This window comes from Nomascus leucogenys, chromosome 15, assembly GCF_006542625.1.
Source record: "Nomascus leucogenys isolate Asia chromosome 15, Asia_NLE_v1, whole genome shotgun sequence".
NCBI classification, from domain to species: domain Eukaryota; kingdom Metazoa; phylum Chordata; class Mammalia; order Primates; family Hylobatidae; genus Nomascus; species Nomascus leucogenys.
In genome coordinates this window covers 78,375,090-78,391,092 of record NC_044395.1, presented here as the reverse complement: position 1 = coordinate 78,391,092, position 16,003 = coordinate 78,375,090, and the positions used below count along the sequence as shown (strand labels likewise).

Here is a 16,003-nt window from a genome sequence, read left to right as displayed (position 1 = left end):
GGAGCAGAGGCTCTGGCCTCTGTCCTGCCCTGGGTTCGGGCCCCCACCCTGCTTCTCAGCCAAACTGAGAAGGGGTCAGCTTGTTTTACCTGCCCCCGTAAAGGGGAGTGGGGCCATGGGGGAAGTTTCAGGAGAGACACTGCCTCTGGCCCATGTGCACTCTACACCAGGCTCCCAGAGGGAGAGGGAGGTGACAGGTGTGTTCACTGAGGTTGGCAGATGACTTTCCATAGAAAGGGAAGATAAGCATCAGGCACTGGCCTCTCCTACTTTCTTTGGGGGTGGGGGACTTGTCTTTGCTTTAATGTATTCATATCGTCACATGCATAAATGAATGAGTAAGTGTTTTGTTTTCCTTTCTGTTTGCTCCTGCCTCCCTCTGTCTTCCTCACACCAGACTCCAACCTTCCCCTTCCCCTGCCCCTACCTCCCCAGGCAGCCCAGACTAATGAACTCCTTTGTCTTTCTCATGCTTTGTTTTTATTAGTGTAATACCGTATGCGTCTATCTAAATAAATACCGATTCAGGTTTTTTCCTCTCAACACAAGTGAATATGTAGGTTTCCCCCTTGGTATTTATCTTGTAAGAATGAGACCATATTATGCACTGTTTTCTGCACTGTGCTTTTCTCACCCAACAAATATCTCTTGGGACTCCCTCCAAGCCATCTGATATGGCTAATTCCATTTTCTTAATGGCTGCATAATATTCCATCGTATGGATAAGCCATAATGTATTCAGCTATTTCTCTAAGGATGGGCATTTACTTTGTTGCCAAGTTCTTGCCTTCATGAATAATGGTGTATTGAGCATACTTATATATTTATGTATTGCTGCTTTTATTTCTATGGGAGGGAGTCCAAGGAACGGCATTGCTGGGTCAAAGGGTCTGTGTATTTTAGATTTTGATCAGTGTTACATATTGCTTTCCAGAAAGACTAATCTGCCAGCAATGAGTGAGAAAACCCTTTCCCTGCCTTCCAGCCAGCAGTGAGGGCTATAGCCCTTTCGAACTTGGACTGCCTGCATTTCTCTGACTCTTCTGCTTTTAGTTGGTGATCTGTAGGGCACAAAGCTCCTTATGTGTCCCCCCCTCCAGTGACCCTCACAGGAGCCCTGTGATGCAAGCACCATCCCCTTTATAGATGAGGAAACATTTTAGATGAGGCTTGTCCAGAAACACCTTGCTTATAAGTGGAGGAGGCGGGATTCAAAACCAGGTCTACATGACTTGGAGTTCTGTGAACTGTATATGAAACATGGTAGTTTCCTTAGATCTGCGGAGAAGATAGTATATGAGAGATTCCTGCTCCTCCCCAACCCAACCTAAACCCAAACCAGCCTAGCCATGTGGGGTTCAAAGTCTACCTCAATGAGCAGTTAAAAGTCAGGAGACCCTGACATTGGTGGTCAAGAAGTGTTGGGGAATCCTTTTCCTGGTAATAATTACAGTTGAAAGATGGCCCCATCTGTTAGAGATCAAGTGTGGAATATCACAACCCCAGATCCTTGCTGGGGCAAGGGAGGGAGTGGTGAGAAGTTGGACTTACCCATCCCCCATGGCCCATGTGCCCCACAGAGATACATCTTCTTCAAGACACCGAGGGAGGTGAAGCCGCCCGAGGACCTGCAAGACCTGGGGGTGCGCTTCCTGCAGCCCTTCGTGAATCTGCTGTCCAAAGGCACCTACTGGTGGATGAACGCCTTCATCAAGACTGCCCACAAGAAGCCCATCGACTTGCGAGCCATCGGGAAGCTGCCCATCGCCATGAGGGCCCTCACCAACTACCAACGGCTCTGCGAGGCCTTTGATGCCCAGGTGGTCAGTGGGGGCATGGCCACACCATCTATTCCCTGCCTTCTGGTTTAGGGTCACAGAGAGGGACCTCAAAGGGCATTAGGTCAAAATCCTGGTGGGACAAGAGGGGAAACTGAGGCTGGTGAGGGGAAGAAGCTTGCCTTAAGTCACACAGTGAACCAAGAACAGGTGCAGGGCGGAGGATTCATAGGACAGGCACAGTTGGCATGGCCCTTACCATTTAGGTCATCTAGTCCAATGTCCTTATCCAGATGGGGAAACTGCGGCTCTGAGAAGGGAAGTGACCCCACTGGACTCTCACATACCTGTGCTCTTTCCTCTGGAGCTTACTGACTATAAAGGTTGGAGTGTTCGCTTGATTTGGAGAGCAGGGGTGTTAGTGGTCTGATCCTTATGGTAAGTCTATGAGTTGAGCCAGGTCGGGATCTCCCCATATCACTGAGGAGCAAATTGAGGCCCTGAGAAAGGCTGTGACCTGCCCAGAGCTGGCCCACAGCTGGCAGGCAGCAGAGCCAGCCTCCTGACTCCCAGTCCAGTGCTCCTTCACTGCTCTGCCCTCGCACCAGGGCAGTTGCTGAGGCAGACACAGTGGCAGGTGGTAATGAGTGAATGGGGCACATGGCCACTTCCTCATTCCAATGCTGTGTTCATCACATAGTACCTGACCAGCTGTGTGACCTTGAGCAATCATCTGGCCTCAGTTTCCCCATCTAGACCACGTTGGCGTTGATAGGGCCCTCCCAATTGTGCACTTGGTGATTCCACGATCTCTTCCTGGAGTTCACCTATTTGCAGAGGATGTGACCACTGGGTTTCCCCAGGCAACAGGTGCTAAGGGCATCCTGGGAGGCTAGGCCCAGCCGTGAATGAGCCTTCAGCCACTCTGACCTGGCCATGGTCTCTCTGGGCAGCGGAAGGACGTGCAGGGCACTCAAGGTGCCCGGGCCATCTGGCAGGCACTCAGCCATGCCTTCGGGAGGCGCCTGATCCTCAGCAGCACTTTCCGCATCTTGGCCGACCTGCTGGGCTTCGCCGGGCCACTGTGCATCTTCGGGATCGTGGACCACCTTGGGAAGGAGAACGGCGTCTTCCAGCCCAAGGTAGGCAGCCCCAGGGGTAGGGTAAGGCACCCTCTAGATGGTTTTCAGTTGTTTCTGAGAGTGCAGCCAGCCAATGTGTGTGAGCCATGGCCACACTGAAGTGCCTCCTCACACATGCACAAAGCCCATAGCAGTATCCCCACCACAGAATACTCTGCATCTGGTCAACAGAAATGCCAGGGGGTGAGCCTATGCCCCAACAGTGTCCTACTCTCCTCACCATCACTACCATAATACCTCTACCGGTAGTTAGGTCAGTCTGAAAACTGCAGGAAGTGCTTTTGTTTGTCCAGTGTCTAGAGCTTCTGTGACTTGGATTTGTTGGCCTTCAGTTCATGTCATCTTAGTAAACTATTTAAAAGTTTTCAAGATCTGTCTTCTTCAGTCCTGTAAATGCTGGCATTTGAGCTTTCTGCAGGGGCATCTTGAGAGCTGCTGTCAGAGGAGAGAGAAGCGGGAAACACTCATGAGTGGAGCTTTGTCTCTCTCCACTCCAAATTTCATTCAAAGCTGCCTGTAGTTTTATTAATATGTTGGACTTTTCCATTAAAATTTCTTTTTTAAGAAAAGTTTCCATGGCTTAAAAAACACTGGAAACTTATTAGACTAGGTTATATCCAATGACCTTTGCAGTTGTAACGATTCTACAAACTGAAATTTGTTGGAGCTAGAAAACCTTTCCCCGGGGTTATTTTCCCTGCGTGGGGCAGTAGCATCCACTTCTGGGGCTGGGCAGACTGTGCTCTGTTGTCTGTTTCCTTGCAGCCGTTTAGGTTTAAATGGCCACAAAATGAAAACCTTTTCACCCCTAATAAGTTTCAGAGTTTTAGTTTCCAAGTGAGGATGTCATTATAACATTTTAACCACAGACAGTCTGAAAATAATGCAGAGAATGGGGAATTAGGGTTTTTAATAATTTATGACACCCTTTGCGTAACATTTGCTCATCTCATGAGCTCCAAAATCGCAGCTAGCAGTTAATCCTCAGGAGGTTTATGTTCATTTTTCTGGAGATATAATTAGTCAGCTGAACAGTTTTGGCCACAGATATGAGATACGTCGAGTCTGATTTATGCAGCAAACTTTTATTGAACACTGCTGTGTGCCAGGCCTGGGTTGGGCTGTGGGAATATGAAAGCAATAGTCATGACGAGGATGATTAACAGTATTAACAGCCACTTATTGACCACATAATACATGTCTGGCTGTGTGCATGAGTTATCCATGTGTTATTTAATCCCTAAAACTATCCTTTGGTGTGAGTATATTTTGCAACATCTTTCCTGTGGTATACCTCAAATACTGTACAGTTTATGAGATGATAGGTATTCTTATCCCCACTTTACAGATGAGAAAGTTGAGGCTCAGAAAGTTTAAGTAATTTTCCCCAGGGTCTCTCAGCTAGTTAGTAACAGAGGCAGAATTTGAATACAAGACTCTCACTCTGCAGTCCGGGCATTTACAACCAGGAAGCTAAATTGACTATTATTATCAAGCCATCACCTCTGGCTCCACGGATTATGAAATCCAATGGTGAGGAGAGAAATCAAAATAAAATACTTTTATGCTATGTGTTACATATGACTCTTAGGAGGTATATTCAGGGAATTGTGGGAAAAGATAGTGATTAACTTAGCCAGTGGTCATGAACAGCTTCATAGAGGAGGGGATGTTTGAAAGGGGTCTTGACAGATGAGTAGGAATTTGCCAGGCTGCCATGGGAAGATTTCTTGCTCAACCAAGAATGCAAGGACCACTTTTGCTTATTTAAACTTTGATGGCTTTTGAAGCCATATCTGGCTTTTTGAGCCTCTCTACTTTACCTGGCCCATAAAAGAGAGGGGAAGCGGCTGCTTCTCTTGTCTACAGGAGTGTCACCTTCAGCTCTAGCCTGACCATAGGCTACCCCAGAATACCCCCCATTGGCAATCCTGAAGCAGCATGGAGCCAGTTGTTAATATTAGGGGGAAATGACACAGGCCAGAGCCCTTATCAGAGTGTCCACACCACTCTCTTCTTCCTGTGTTTCCCAAAACCCTTGTGGGATTCTGCTAAGGAGAAAGCTCTGAGGCAGGACGTGCCAAAGAGATGGCGAGAGCACTTAGAATTTTAGTTCATCTGAACGTTATCATTGCCATTTTTTTCTCTTTGTTTATACACAAACCCTGGGGTTTATTACCGTCTCATTGGAATGCTCTTGTCCCAGTTACTTAGCACACAAATCCCTGAGACAGATGGCCCTGCCTCAGTGGCAGTGGGCCTTATCAGATTTAATATTTGTTCCCTGCAGCCCAAACACAATCAGAAAATTTCCGACACAGAAACAAGAGTTGAAAGTAAATATAGTCTCCAGTGTCCACAACAAAGAACTCTACATCATGTGGTTGCCTGGGATGTGGCTTAATTCTCATGTGGGCTTCTGAGCTCAGAAAATGGGGGAAAGGGATCATTTACTGAGATCATTTGGTTCATCTCCCAGCCCCCAAGCCATTCTAATCCAGAGAGAACCGAGTGCTATTCTGGTCTTTATGAATGACAAAGAAGGAAGCTCCCTAGCTACATGTTGCAGTGTTTCACAGTCTGGGAGAGGAAGCCCTTTTTTCTGCCCAGCCTGAATCCATCCTGCAGCAGTTGGCACAGCGAGGCACCTATGGTTTGTTCATCATCACTCTTCCTTCCTAAGATACTCAGAGTTGGCAAGAAACATATCATCCTTGGTATCCCCAAGGACGAACATTTCTGATGTCCTCTTTAGTTACTGAAAGTGTCTGTAACTTGCCAGATCTTTGATGCTCCTGTCACCCCGCTGCCACTCCCCAGGGAAAGCTGGGACTCAGGTTGGGCCCTGCCTATGATCTATAGCTCTTTCCAGCCTCCTCTCCAGCCCAACCCCTACTCCTAATCTGTCACCTGCCATGGATGCCACTGATCTGGCTGAAGGACAAGAGAATTGGATTCATAGTGAGCTGCTGGTATCTGAAACCTGCCAGCACTGCCCTGGGCTATCAGTTGAGCCAAAGGAAGAAGGAACAGTCTGGGTTTGATCGAAGGGCTAAAGCTTCAAACAGCCTCTAAGTCTCAGTAGGAAAATGTGTAGGTTTGGGAGGGTGTATGTGTTTCTGAATGAGTTCCCCTAAGAACTGCTTATGGTTCTATATGTGTGTTCTGTTTGTCCCTATGTCTTTTGGTGTGTCTTTTTCTGCGTGTGTGTGTGCATGTGTGTGTGTCTATGCCCCCATTTGGATGGCCATATTTGTAGCTATCATTATGAGTGACTTAATGAGTGTATATGCATTGGTGTTTCTGTGACTTCGTGGTTTTGGTGCATGCGCTGGCCTCTTCATAACCAAGTCCATGCAGCCGGTCTGGCCTGGAGTACCTGCCTTCAATTCACTAGCTCCTTCTTGGCCATCAAGACACTGCTCAAATGTCACCTGCTCCAGGGAGCTTTCACCCGGTTGAATTAGAGGCCCCTTATCTGTGCTCACATAACATCCTATCAAAGCGCCCTGTTTCTTTCCCTGACTTGATCCTCTGTCCCCTATTGCCTGACCTCTGTGTGCCCAGCACTCAGCCCCCTGCCTGACACCCAGGAGATGCATGGGAAACGGTTCTGCAAAGAAGGAATAATGCAGCAATTACTATATATTGAGTGCTTACACTTACTGTTTTTTCACATGCACTGTTACATTGACTTCTCATAACAACTCTCTGAAGTCCCTTCATAGCCTCATCTTACAGACGAGGAAACTGAAGCTAAGAGAGGTTGAGGAACTTACCTAAGGATACAGTGGCTAATATATGATGAGTCAGGACCTCTAAGTCCAGGCTCTTAACCACCATGTCAAACAGTCTTGGATGAATGGGTAGGTGTGTTGGTCTCTGGGTGGCCAAAGATAGTTTTATTTTTTACCCAGGGCCTCCCGGGGCTGGGACCTATGGACAACTCACCTTTTGGCACCTGCCAAAATAGGAAGCAAGAGCCCAAGTGATGCCCTCTCCTTTAAGCACCAGACAACATGTGAAGGGGACCTTTCCAATCACACCTCCAGCCTGGCAGAGACAATGGGGCTCCAAACTATAGAGTCAGGAGTGCTGGGTTCTAGTCCTACCTCTGCAGCTAACTCTCTTTATCCTCCTCAGCAGTCACATTCTGCAAGCCTCAACTGCAAAATGTGTAATAACTTCTGTAGAAAGTACATGGGGGCCTGAAGATCATTGGCTTGATTACTTTTAAAAAATGGGTATTCAGCACTACTGGGGAAATCCCCGGAAACAAACACAATCCTTCCCTGAGAGCTTGTGAAAATGCAAGACTAAGGCCTATGATTTTCCAAAGCATTTTCTTCCACCAAGTGTCAGGTTGTAGGTCCTTGTTCTTTTCTCTCTTGCCATGGTACCTGCAGGGTGCTGGCCAGTGCTATCATATCCACTCCCCGTTTCCTAGAACCTCTTCTCAGTAGACTCCACCTCAGTAGACTCCACCAGGGCCTGCCTTCCTTGGGCAGCACAGCAGGCCTCTTGGCTAGTCTAGTACCCACTTCTTTTTTTTTTTTTTGGATGGAGTCTCACTCTGTCTCCCAGGCTGGAGTGCATTGGTGCAGTCTTAGCTCACTGCAACCTCTGCCTCCTGGGTTCAAGCAATTCTGGCCCAGCCTCCCAAGTAACTGGGATTACAGGCATGCATCACCATGCCCGGCTATTTTTTTGTATTTTTAGTAGAAACAGGGTTTCAGCATGTTGGCCAGGCTGGTCTCAAACTCCCAACCTCAGGTGATCTGCCTACTTCAGCCTCCCAAAGTGCTGGAATTACAGGCATGACCCACCACGCCTAGCCAGGTACCCACTTCTTAACTGAAACTTAGCTATTCCAGGTTCTATCCCTTTTAAACCAACTCCTTGAAGAGAGATCTAATAATGACCCAATGACTTATAGCTGCAGTGAGATTTTTATTTTAACAGGTCACAAAATTCTCAATCCACAAAAGTAGATTTCTGCCCCTAGGGTATGCTTGTTGCAGGGGAGAGAGAAAGTCAAAGTTTTGCCTTTAGATCTGCAAAACCAGAATTTGTTGTTTTATTAAACATGCACAAATAGTGACATGTATATTTAAGTAACACCCATAGTCTAACGAACAAACATGATCAGTTGGCTTTTCCAGCCCTCATTCTCCAGCCTGTGTGTTTTCTGCTCATTGTAACACAGCATGTGTGTGGCAGTCCATGTTTCTCCAGAGCTTCCATGAGAATCAGTGGTCTTGGATGCATAGTGTTCCCATGAGTACTTTAATTACCTAACCATTCCCTGTGGTTGGACATTTATATGGGTTTTTGCATTCTCCTCCTGCTCTGGCCCCAAAATAAATGTCTGTGTTCATACAGCCATTACCTTATGTGAAATTATTTTCTTTGGGATAAATTCTCATGATGTGTTGTTGCTTTAAAATAGTGGACTCCAGTCTCCAGAGCTGCGTCTCTGCAGAGGACAGTGGGACAGAAGAATCCCAGGGCATGTTAAACAGGACCGGGTCTTCCTAAACCCACATGCCTATATTTCTGACCCAGTACCAGCCAGGGGGGGCATGTCTCCATCCCCCACAAGTCACAAGCCTGTAACTGACACTAGGACGCTTAAGGTCAAAGGCCTGGACGAGGCCTAGACAGTGGGTCTGGGGTAGTGTTTTTGACATCACTCAGGTTCATGTTCACATGTTGTCCCCTTACCAGCATGTGACCTTGGGCCAGCCACTAACCCTACTGAAACTCCTTTTTTCCTGTATGAAATGGGGCTAATAATGGTACCCTCCTCATTAGGGTATTGTGAGGATAGAGTTTTGCACCTGATAAATATTGTCTCCTGCCCCTTCCTCCCCTGGAAGTTCAGGTCTCTCCCTGCAGCCTAATTTTAAGGCTCATTTTTCTGCTTCCAGCCCACCTCTGCCCTTCTACCTTCGACCTCCTCCCTCTGCCTCTCCCTCTGGTACACTGGCAGATGGGACAGAGAGCCTCGGTAGGGCCTTCCTCTTAGAGTCTTGCACGCATCCCCCAGTGGTCTCCCTGTGGCTGCTTCCTGCTGCCCCCAACAGATACAGACCCCTGTCGCACACAGCATGGGAGAGACAGTGGTGAGCAGGACCAGACAACTCCAGGCAGCAGTGAGGGCTGGCTTAGAGAACCTCTGTTAAACTGAGAGGCCACCATCAGGAAGCTCTGATCCAAGATCCAGGAATTCCTGACTCTAGGGAAAGGCCTCCAGTGAGAGCCTGGGCCCTCTCTGCCTGATTCTGGTTGTGGATGTGCCCTCAAACTCCTTCTCATGACTTTGTTCCCATCCCTCTTTACCCTGCAGCAGCTCCCACACCCTGCCAAACAGCATGCACAGTCCAGGGCAGTGTCTGAGAAAGAGCAGAGATCTGTCTTCGTGGAAATATTGATGTGGCTCTGCTGGGGAGCAATGGATTTATCAAGATCAAAGTTTTCCTGGGAGTTATTGATGCTTAATTTGGAAATAGACACACTGTTGTTCCCTGGTATCTTTAGCAACAAAGTTAAAATGTTTGTTTTTCTTCACTGGTTGCCATCTGAGATCTTGCTGGAAGTACACAAGAGAACCTTAAATTTAACAGGAGGCCCTGGGAGCCCATGAGGCTGGCGGGCTTGGGTCTGAAATCTTTTCAGTCTCTTGTAAGTGATGAGCTCTGATTCTCTCCCGAGAGCTCTACGGTGCCATGTTTTCCACTGGCCTTTTCTGCTCAGTAATTGCTACATTACAGGCTGTTGGTGAGTTTGGAACAAGGGAGTTGCTGATTCCATTTCTGTAGCAGAGAACATGCACCGTGAGACTTGTTGTACCAGCTCAGGTTTTAGCTGCTGTGTTTATTCTTGCCCCATTCGGAATGCTCTGCCCTGGGTCTGTGGCCACAATGCTAAGAGTCATATTTATGGGCCTGCAGTTGTAATTGGGCCCCATTCTGTTCCCCCAAGTGGAAAGATGAACAGGGTGTAAGCAACCTTCCCTGTAGTTAGAAGAACGTTTAGTTGGATTTATCAGTCTGATTTTTCACTCATAAACAATTGCACAAGTCTTTGCAAGCCCAGAGGGTCTTGTAATAATCATGGCCGTGGCCCATTATGGCACAGTGATGTGTTCTACGGTGGTCACTTTGCTGGCAATGAAAGTCACCTCTGAACTTCTCTTTCCAACAGACACAATTTCTCGGGGTTTACTTTGTCTCATCCCAAGAGTTCCTTGCCAATGCCTACGTCTTAGCCGTGCTTCTGTTCCTTGCCCTCCTACTGCAAAGGACATTTCTGCAAGCATCCTACTATGTGGCCATTGAAACTGGAATTAACTTGAGAGGAGCAATACAGGTACTTGGATGATTATTTTTTCACTTTGCCATAAGAACCATTATTAGGAATAATGTCCATGAGTGTTATTCATCCTCATGGATACTCAAGAGTAATTCTGCTGAATTTATTTTTTGTTGCCCATTAACAATGTTTTAAAACAGTAACCATTGACAAGGCAGTGTGGGATAGTGGAAAATGTCTTGGGCTGAACTTGGGAGACAGAGTAGCTCTGGCTCTGGTTCTGCCTTGGACTAGGTCTGAAAAGCCAACTGCTCAGCCCTTGGCTTGAAAGTGGTAGACATCACCAATTGATCATAGCACTCTTTCTGACCAAGGGTAAATGCAACCTTGGAATCCTCTCTGCATGGCTGTTCCAGAGTTCTGCTACCAGACAGTCTTCTTTGGGTGTGAAAAAAAGAATGTGCTTGACATACAAAGTCTAGATAGCCTCTAAGACAGGGTCCCCTCTAAGATGGGGTATTAGTCCATGGCCTGTTAGGAGCTGAGCCACACATCAGGAGGTAAGCAGTGGGAGCAAGCATTACTACCTGAGCTCTGCCTCCTGTCAGATCAGCGGCTACGTTAGACTCTCATAGGAGTGCAAACCCCATTGTGAACTGTGCAGGCAAGGGTCTAGGTTGTGTGTTCCTTATGAGAATCTAATGTCTGATGATCTGAAGTGGAATAGTTTAATCCTGAAACCATCCCTCTCCCCCAGGTCCATGGAAAAATTGTCTTCCGTGAAACCAGTCACTGGTGCCAAAAAGGTTGAGGACCACTGCTCTAAGTTCTATTTGAACTCTTAAGTCTTGCTCACTAATGAGAGTGACCTATTTGGTCTGTTGGGTCACTTAAGTCTAGGCTCTTGGTCCTGCCTTCTGTGATTTCCTTCTTAGAGTTTCTTGGACAGATGTTCAAAGCCAGGGAGTATTGAGGGCCCCTTTGAAGAAGGTGATGATGAGAGTTGTCCAAGTCCCAGGGTCTTCACTAGGATTTTGGTTCAGCTATCAGACTAGAGAGACATCCTGTTTGAGAGTAGTTTAAATGGGATAGAAGTTTGTTTATTCTTCAGATAGAGTCAGGGCTGACACAGGAGCTACTCAATGATCAGAGACCTGGCTTCTTCTGTCACGTTGCTCTGCCAGCCTTCTTTTGTGACTTTTGTCTCAATAGCCATGGTGGCTATTGAAACTGCCACTATATTTACATTTAAACTAGCCAGAAGAAGGGGCAAGAGGGGGGAACGCATTTTCCTTTTAAAATCGTAATACCTAATTTGCACATACCCTCTCGCATCCCATTGGTGAGAAATTGGCCAAATGGCCATATCTAGAGAGTCTAGAAAGAGCTTGGTCTTTATTCTTGACAGCTATATATGCACTGCTAGAAATTCTCTGTGCAAAGAGGAGACTGGGCATTGGGAATAACTAGATGCGGTTATGCCTAGTGATGTCCATGAAGTTGTGGTAAAATCCTGAAGCTACCTCGTTCTTCGGAAATGTTCCTCAGAATCATTAACATTGATCATGTGGGAGCCAGGATAAGAAGCTCTGCAGAAAAGGGACCGAGAGGACAAGGATATAGCTTGGGCTGGGGACAATGTCAGAGTCCAAACTCTGGCTATCTTGAAATAGTCTGTGTGAATGGTGCCCTCCCAAGTTGTGCAGTGCACAACCTGTGCAGCTATATATGGCAACCCTGCCCATCCCCAGTGGCTTCTCACTGGGAAAGCAGAGTATTTCCTCAGGGATGTCAATATGTGACATTAGTGGGAAGAGCCCAGGAAAATCTAAGACCTTCTAAGACTCATGGGGGCCCAGAGCTGGGAGGAACCAAGCTGTTGCTCAGTTCAGAAAACCTCTCTAGAAATCCCAGCCTCTCCTCAGACCCCTCCAGTGACAGGCAGACTTGCACCACCACAAAAAACAGCCACTTTTGTGGTTGGACAGTTTTGTAATTAAATATACTTACTGTGTGTATGTCATAAATTACATTTTCCAATTACGCTAAAAGAGCCCAAAATGGTTTTTTAATGTGTTAGCATATAATTGTTTTTATCAAATTGTTTGAATTTTTCATGTTAATAAGAGAGATTCATTACTATGCCACAAAAAGGAAATACTGGCATTAATTATAGAAACAAATTAGGGAGGCGGAGCGCAATGGCTCATGACTGTAATCCCAGCACTTTGGGAGGCCAAGGCAGGTGGATCACAATGTCAGGAGTTTGAGACCAGCCTGACCAACATAGTGAAACCCATCTCTACTAAAAATACAAAAATTAGCCAGGCATGTTGGCGTTCACCTGTAGTCCCAGCTACTCAGGAGGCTGAGGCAGGAGAATCGCTTGAACCCGGCAGGTGGAGCTTGCAGTGAGCCGAGATTGTGCCACTGTACTCCAGCTTGGGTGACAGAGTGAGACTTCATCTCAAAAAAAAAAAAAAAAAGTGGCTCATGCCTGTAATCCCAGCACTTTGGGAGGCCAAGGCAGGTGGATCACGAGGTCAGGAGATTGAGACCATCCTGGCTAACACGGTGAAACCCCGTCTCTACTAAAAATACAAAAAAAAAAAAAAAATTAGCCAGGTGTGGTGGCGGGTGCCTGTAGTCCCAGCTACTCAGGAGGCTGAGGCAGGAGAATGGCGTGAACCCAGGAGGAGGAGCTTGCAGTGAGCCAAGATGGTGCCACTGCACTCCAGCCTGGATAACAGAGCAAGACTCTGTCTCAAAAAATAAAAACAAAAAAAAAGAAAGAAAGAAAGAAAAAGAAACGAGTTAGGGAGAAAAAAACCTTTCTTTGTTTCTTTTGGAGATTTCCAGAAAATGTACGCTTACAGATGAGAGCCTGTGTCTTCACGGGTTAGAGAATAACCACACTTTGTGCATAAAAAGTTGTTAAGCACAATTCCTGAATTATAAATAATTACTAGTTATCAGTCAGTTGTGCATTTCTGTGTATACCGGTCTTCACTTAATAAAGCTTTATTTCACAGATCACTTGGTGTCCCTACTTCACTGAAACTAGGTGATTATCTTTTAAAGTCTCAAATCTAGGAGGTATATAGATTTGTTTAAAAATGTCATTGCCATTATTTTAAACCTTACCCATGGTATATATAAACTCACAGAAAGACAGAATAGGTTCATTATTTTAAACCTTGCCCATGGTGTATATTAGCTCACAGAACGACATAGAATAGGTTCCTGCCTTAAGAAAACCTGACCCACAAAAAAGCCTGGGTTTACACAAAAGAGGAATTAAGGGCGAGGAGCCCACCTTACAACGGAATGAATAATAGAATTTTATCCAAGAGCAGGCATCCTGAGGACATTTAAGACCCAGATGCATTTTTCCTTGTTTAAGAGCATACATCCAAAAATTGCAGTCTTTCTGGGAGTCATGATCACTCTGCACATTAAGCGTTTAGGTTCAGATCTCGGGGAGGCTATTACCACGGCTGCTCTCCATCTGCCCTGCGAGGGTCCTTGGAGTGGCTGCACTCTGGGGATGGTGCTGGGGCTGACTGACTCACGCGGTCGTGTAACACATCAGACCTTCCAAAGTCGAACACTTGTTTTGTTTCAAGGCTCAATTATGACAGGACTTGGTCTCAGAGCAGATGCCCTCCCTAGGCTGGAGAAGGCCACTCTAAAACAGATGGCCTGCCCCACTTCATCATTTTTATGGCTCTGATCTGTGTTCTCCACTGGCCTCTGGTAAAATCAAGAATACAACTGGACGTGAAGATCTGCTTTAAAAAATAAAGAACAGACCAGGTGCGGTGGCTCATGCCTGTAATCTCAGCATTTGGGAGGCCGAGGTGGGTGGATCTCCTGAGGTCAGGAGTTCGAGACCAGCCTGGCCAACATGGCAAAACCCCATCTCTACTAAAAATATAAAAATTAGCTGGGCATGTTAGGCACATGCCTATAATTCCAGCTACTCCAGAGGCTAAGGCATGAGAATTGCTTGAACCCAGAAGGTGGAGGCTGCAGTGAGCTGAGATCATGCCACTGCACACCAGCCTGGGCAGCAGAGCGAGACTCTGTCTCTAAATAAATAAGTAAATGAATTAAATTAAATAAAAATAAAGAACCAATTAAGTCCTGTCTACAGGAAAAGGCCTTACTTGCTGGAGAAGTAGCTTGCTATGCTGGAGTAGACTTGTAACTTGGAACGGTGATACAGTACCACCTTACAGAGCTGCTCTAGGGCACCATGGGGACTGTCTGAGAAGCCCCTGGCACACTGTAACAGGTGGCATCTGGTGTGGTGATGATGATGAGAATGATGATGAATGTGAAACACTCTGCTCTCATTTCTAGACCAAGATTTACAATAAAATTATGCACCTGTCCACCTCCAACCTGTCCATGGGAGAAATGACTGCTGGGCAGATCTGTAATCTGGTTGCCATCGACACCAATCAGCTCATGTGGTTTTTCTTCTTGTGCCCAAACCTCTGGGCTATGCCAGTACAGGTACTAGACGGGCTGAGGGGAAGGGAGGGGGGCAGCAGGACACACAACCAGAATCTGCTGGTCCATGGCCAGTGACTAGGAGCACACCATCTTCCACTCCATGCTTGCCTGTACCTTTCACACACTTGGCTATACCACAGGCTGTACCTCTGGGTCCCTCCTGTCCCATATTCTGCAAGCACTGACCATCTCTCTTAATGACCAGAGAAGGCAGTATCATTAAGACTTTAAAAATGGAGCCAACTTTATAAACTATAGAAAAATCAAGCCAGGTGCAGTGGCTCACACCTGTAATCCCAGCACTTTGGGAGGCTGAGGCAGGAAGATCACATGAGCACAGGAGTTCAAGACTGGCCTGGGCAACACAGTGAGATCCCGTCTAGGCAGAAAAAAAAAAAAGAAGAAGAAAGAAAAGAAAAAATTGTATGTGGAATGCTCACAGATCTTAAAAGCTATGTTGCAGCGAAATATTTAATTACATCAAAAAGTGTTAGTGATGTATTTTTAAGCAAAAAGAGTAAGTTACAAATAGTATATGTTGTATGCTTACTACTAAACTGGAATATATGTTATGTATACGTTTGTACAGATTCACACATGAAAAAGAATTGGAAAACCACATGATGGGATTATAAGTGATTTTTATTTTCTTTATGTGTTTCTAAATTCTTTAATAAGCGTGTATAAGTTTTGAAAATCAACAACATGATATTTTTAGCCTAGGCAACAAATGAGACCCTGTCTGTACAAAAAATTAGCTGGGGGTGGTGGCTCACAACTATAGCCCCAGCTACTCAGAGGCTGAGGTGGGAAGATTACCTAAAGTCCAGGAGGCAGAGGTTGCAGTGAGCTACAATCACACCACTGCACTCCAGCCTGGGTGACAGAGTGATACCTTGTCTCAAAAACAAAAAAACAAAACCTGGTGTTTTTTAGCCAGATGTGGTGGTGTGCCCCTTTAGTCCCAGCTACCTGAGAGTCTGAGATGGAAGGATTGCTTGACCCCAGGAGTTCAAGGCTGCAGTGAGCAATGATCAAGCCCCTGCACTTCAGCCTAGACAACAGAGAGACTCCCGTCTCTTAAAAAATAAAAATAGAAACTTTAAAACATGGTATTTTTTTAAAGCAAGACAACCTTTGGTGCTGGCTTAGGAAGAGGTACATTACCCCCCAATAATCAGAGGAGAATCGTCAGCGTGGTTGATCTGACCTCAGGCTTCATGTGCCCCATCTCCCATCTGGAGCTCT

At 46.3% G+C, this 16,003-nt stretch overlaps 1 protein-coding gene across 11 annotated transcripts in view; it reads left to right on the top strand.

Moving 5' to 3' along the window:
* The window catches only part of ABCC8 (ATP binding cassette subfamily C member 8), an 85,463-nt gene that overhangs the window by 14,144 nt on the left and 55,316 nt on the right, over positions 1-16,003 (top strand). For 8 of the 11 annotated variants that reach the window (XM_030828860.1, XM_030828852.1, XM_030828853.1 and 5 more), the window contains exons 5-8: positions 1,581-1,823; positions 2,732-2,920; positions 10,127-10,291; positions 14,600-14,755. In XM_030828860.1, the coding sequence (XP_030684720.1) occupies positions 1,581-1,823; positions 2,732-2,920; positions 10,127-10,291; positions 14,600-14,755 (753 nt within the window). The remainder of the gene's footprint in view (positions 1-1,580; positions 1,824-2,731; positions 2,921-10,126; positions 10,292-14,599; positions 14,756-16,003) is intronic. The other 3 variants (XM_030828849.1, XM_030828859.1, XM_030828858.1) reach the window with 1 other exon arrangement.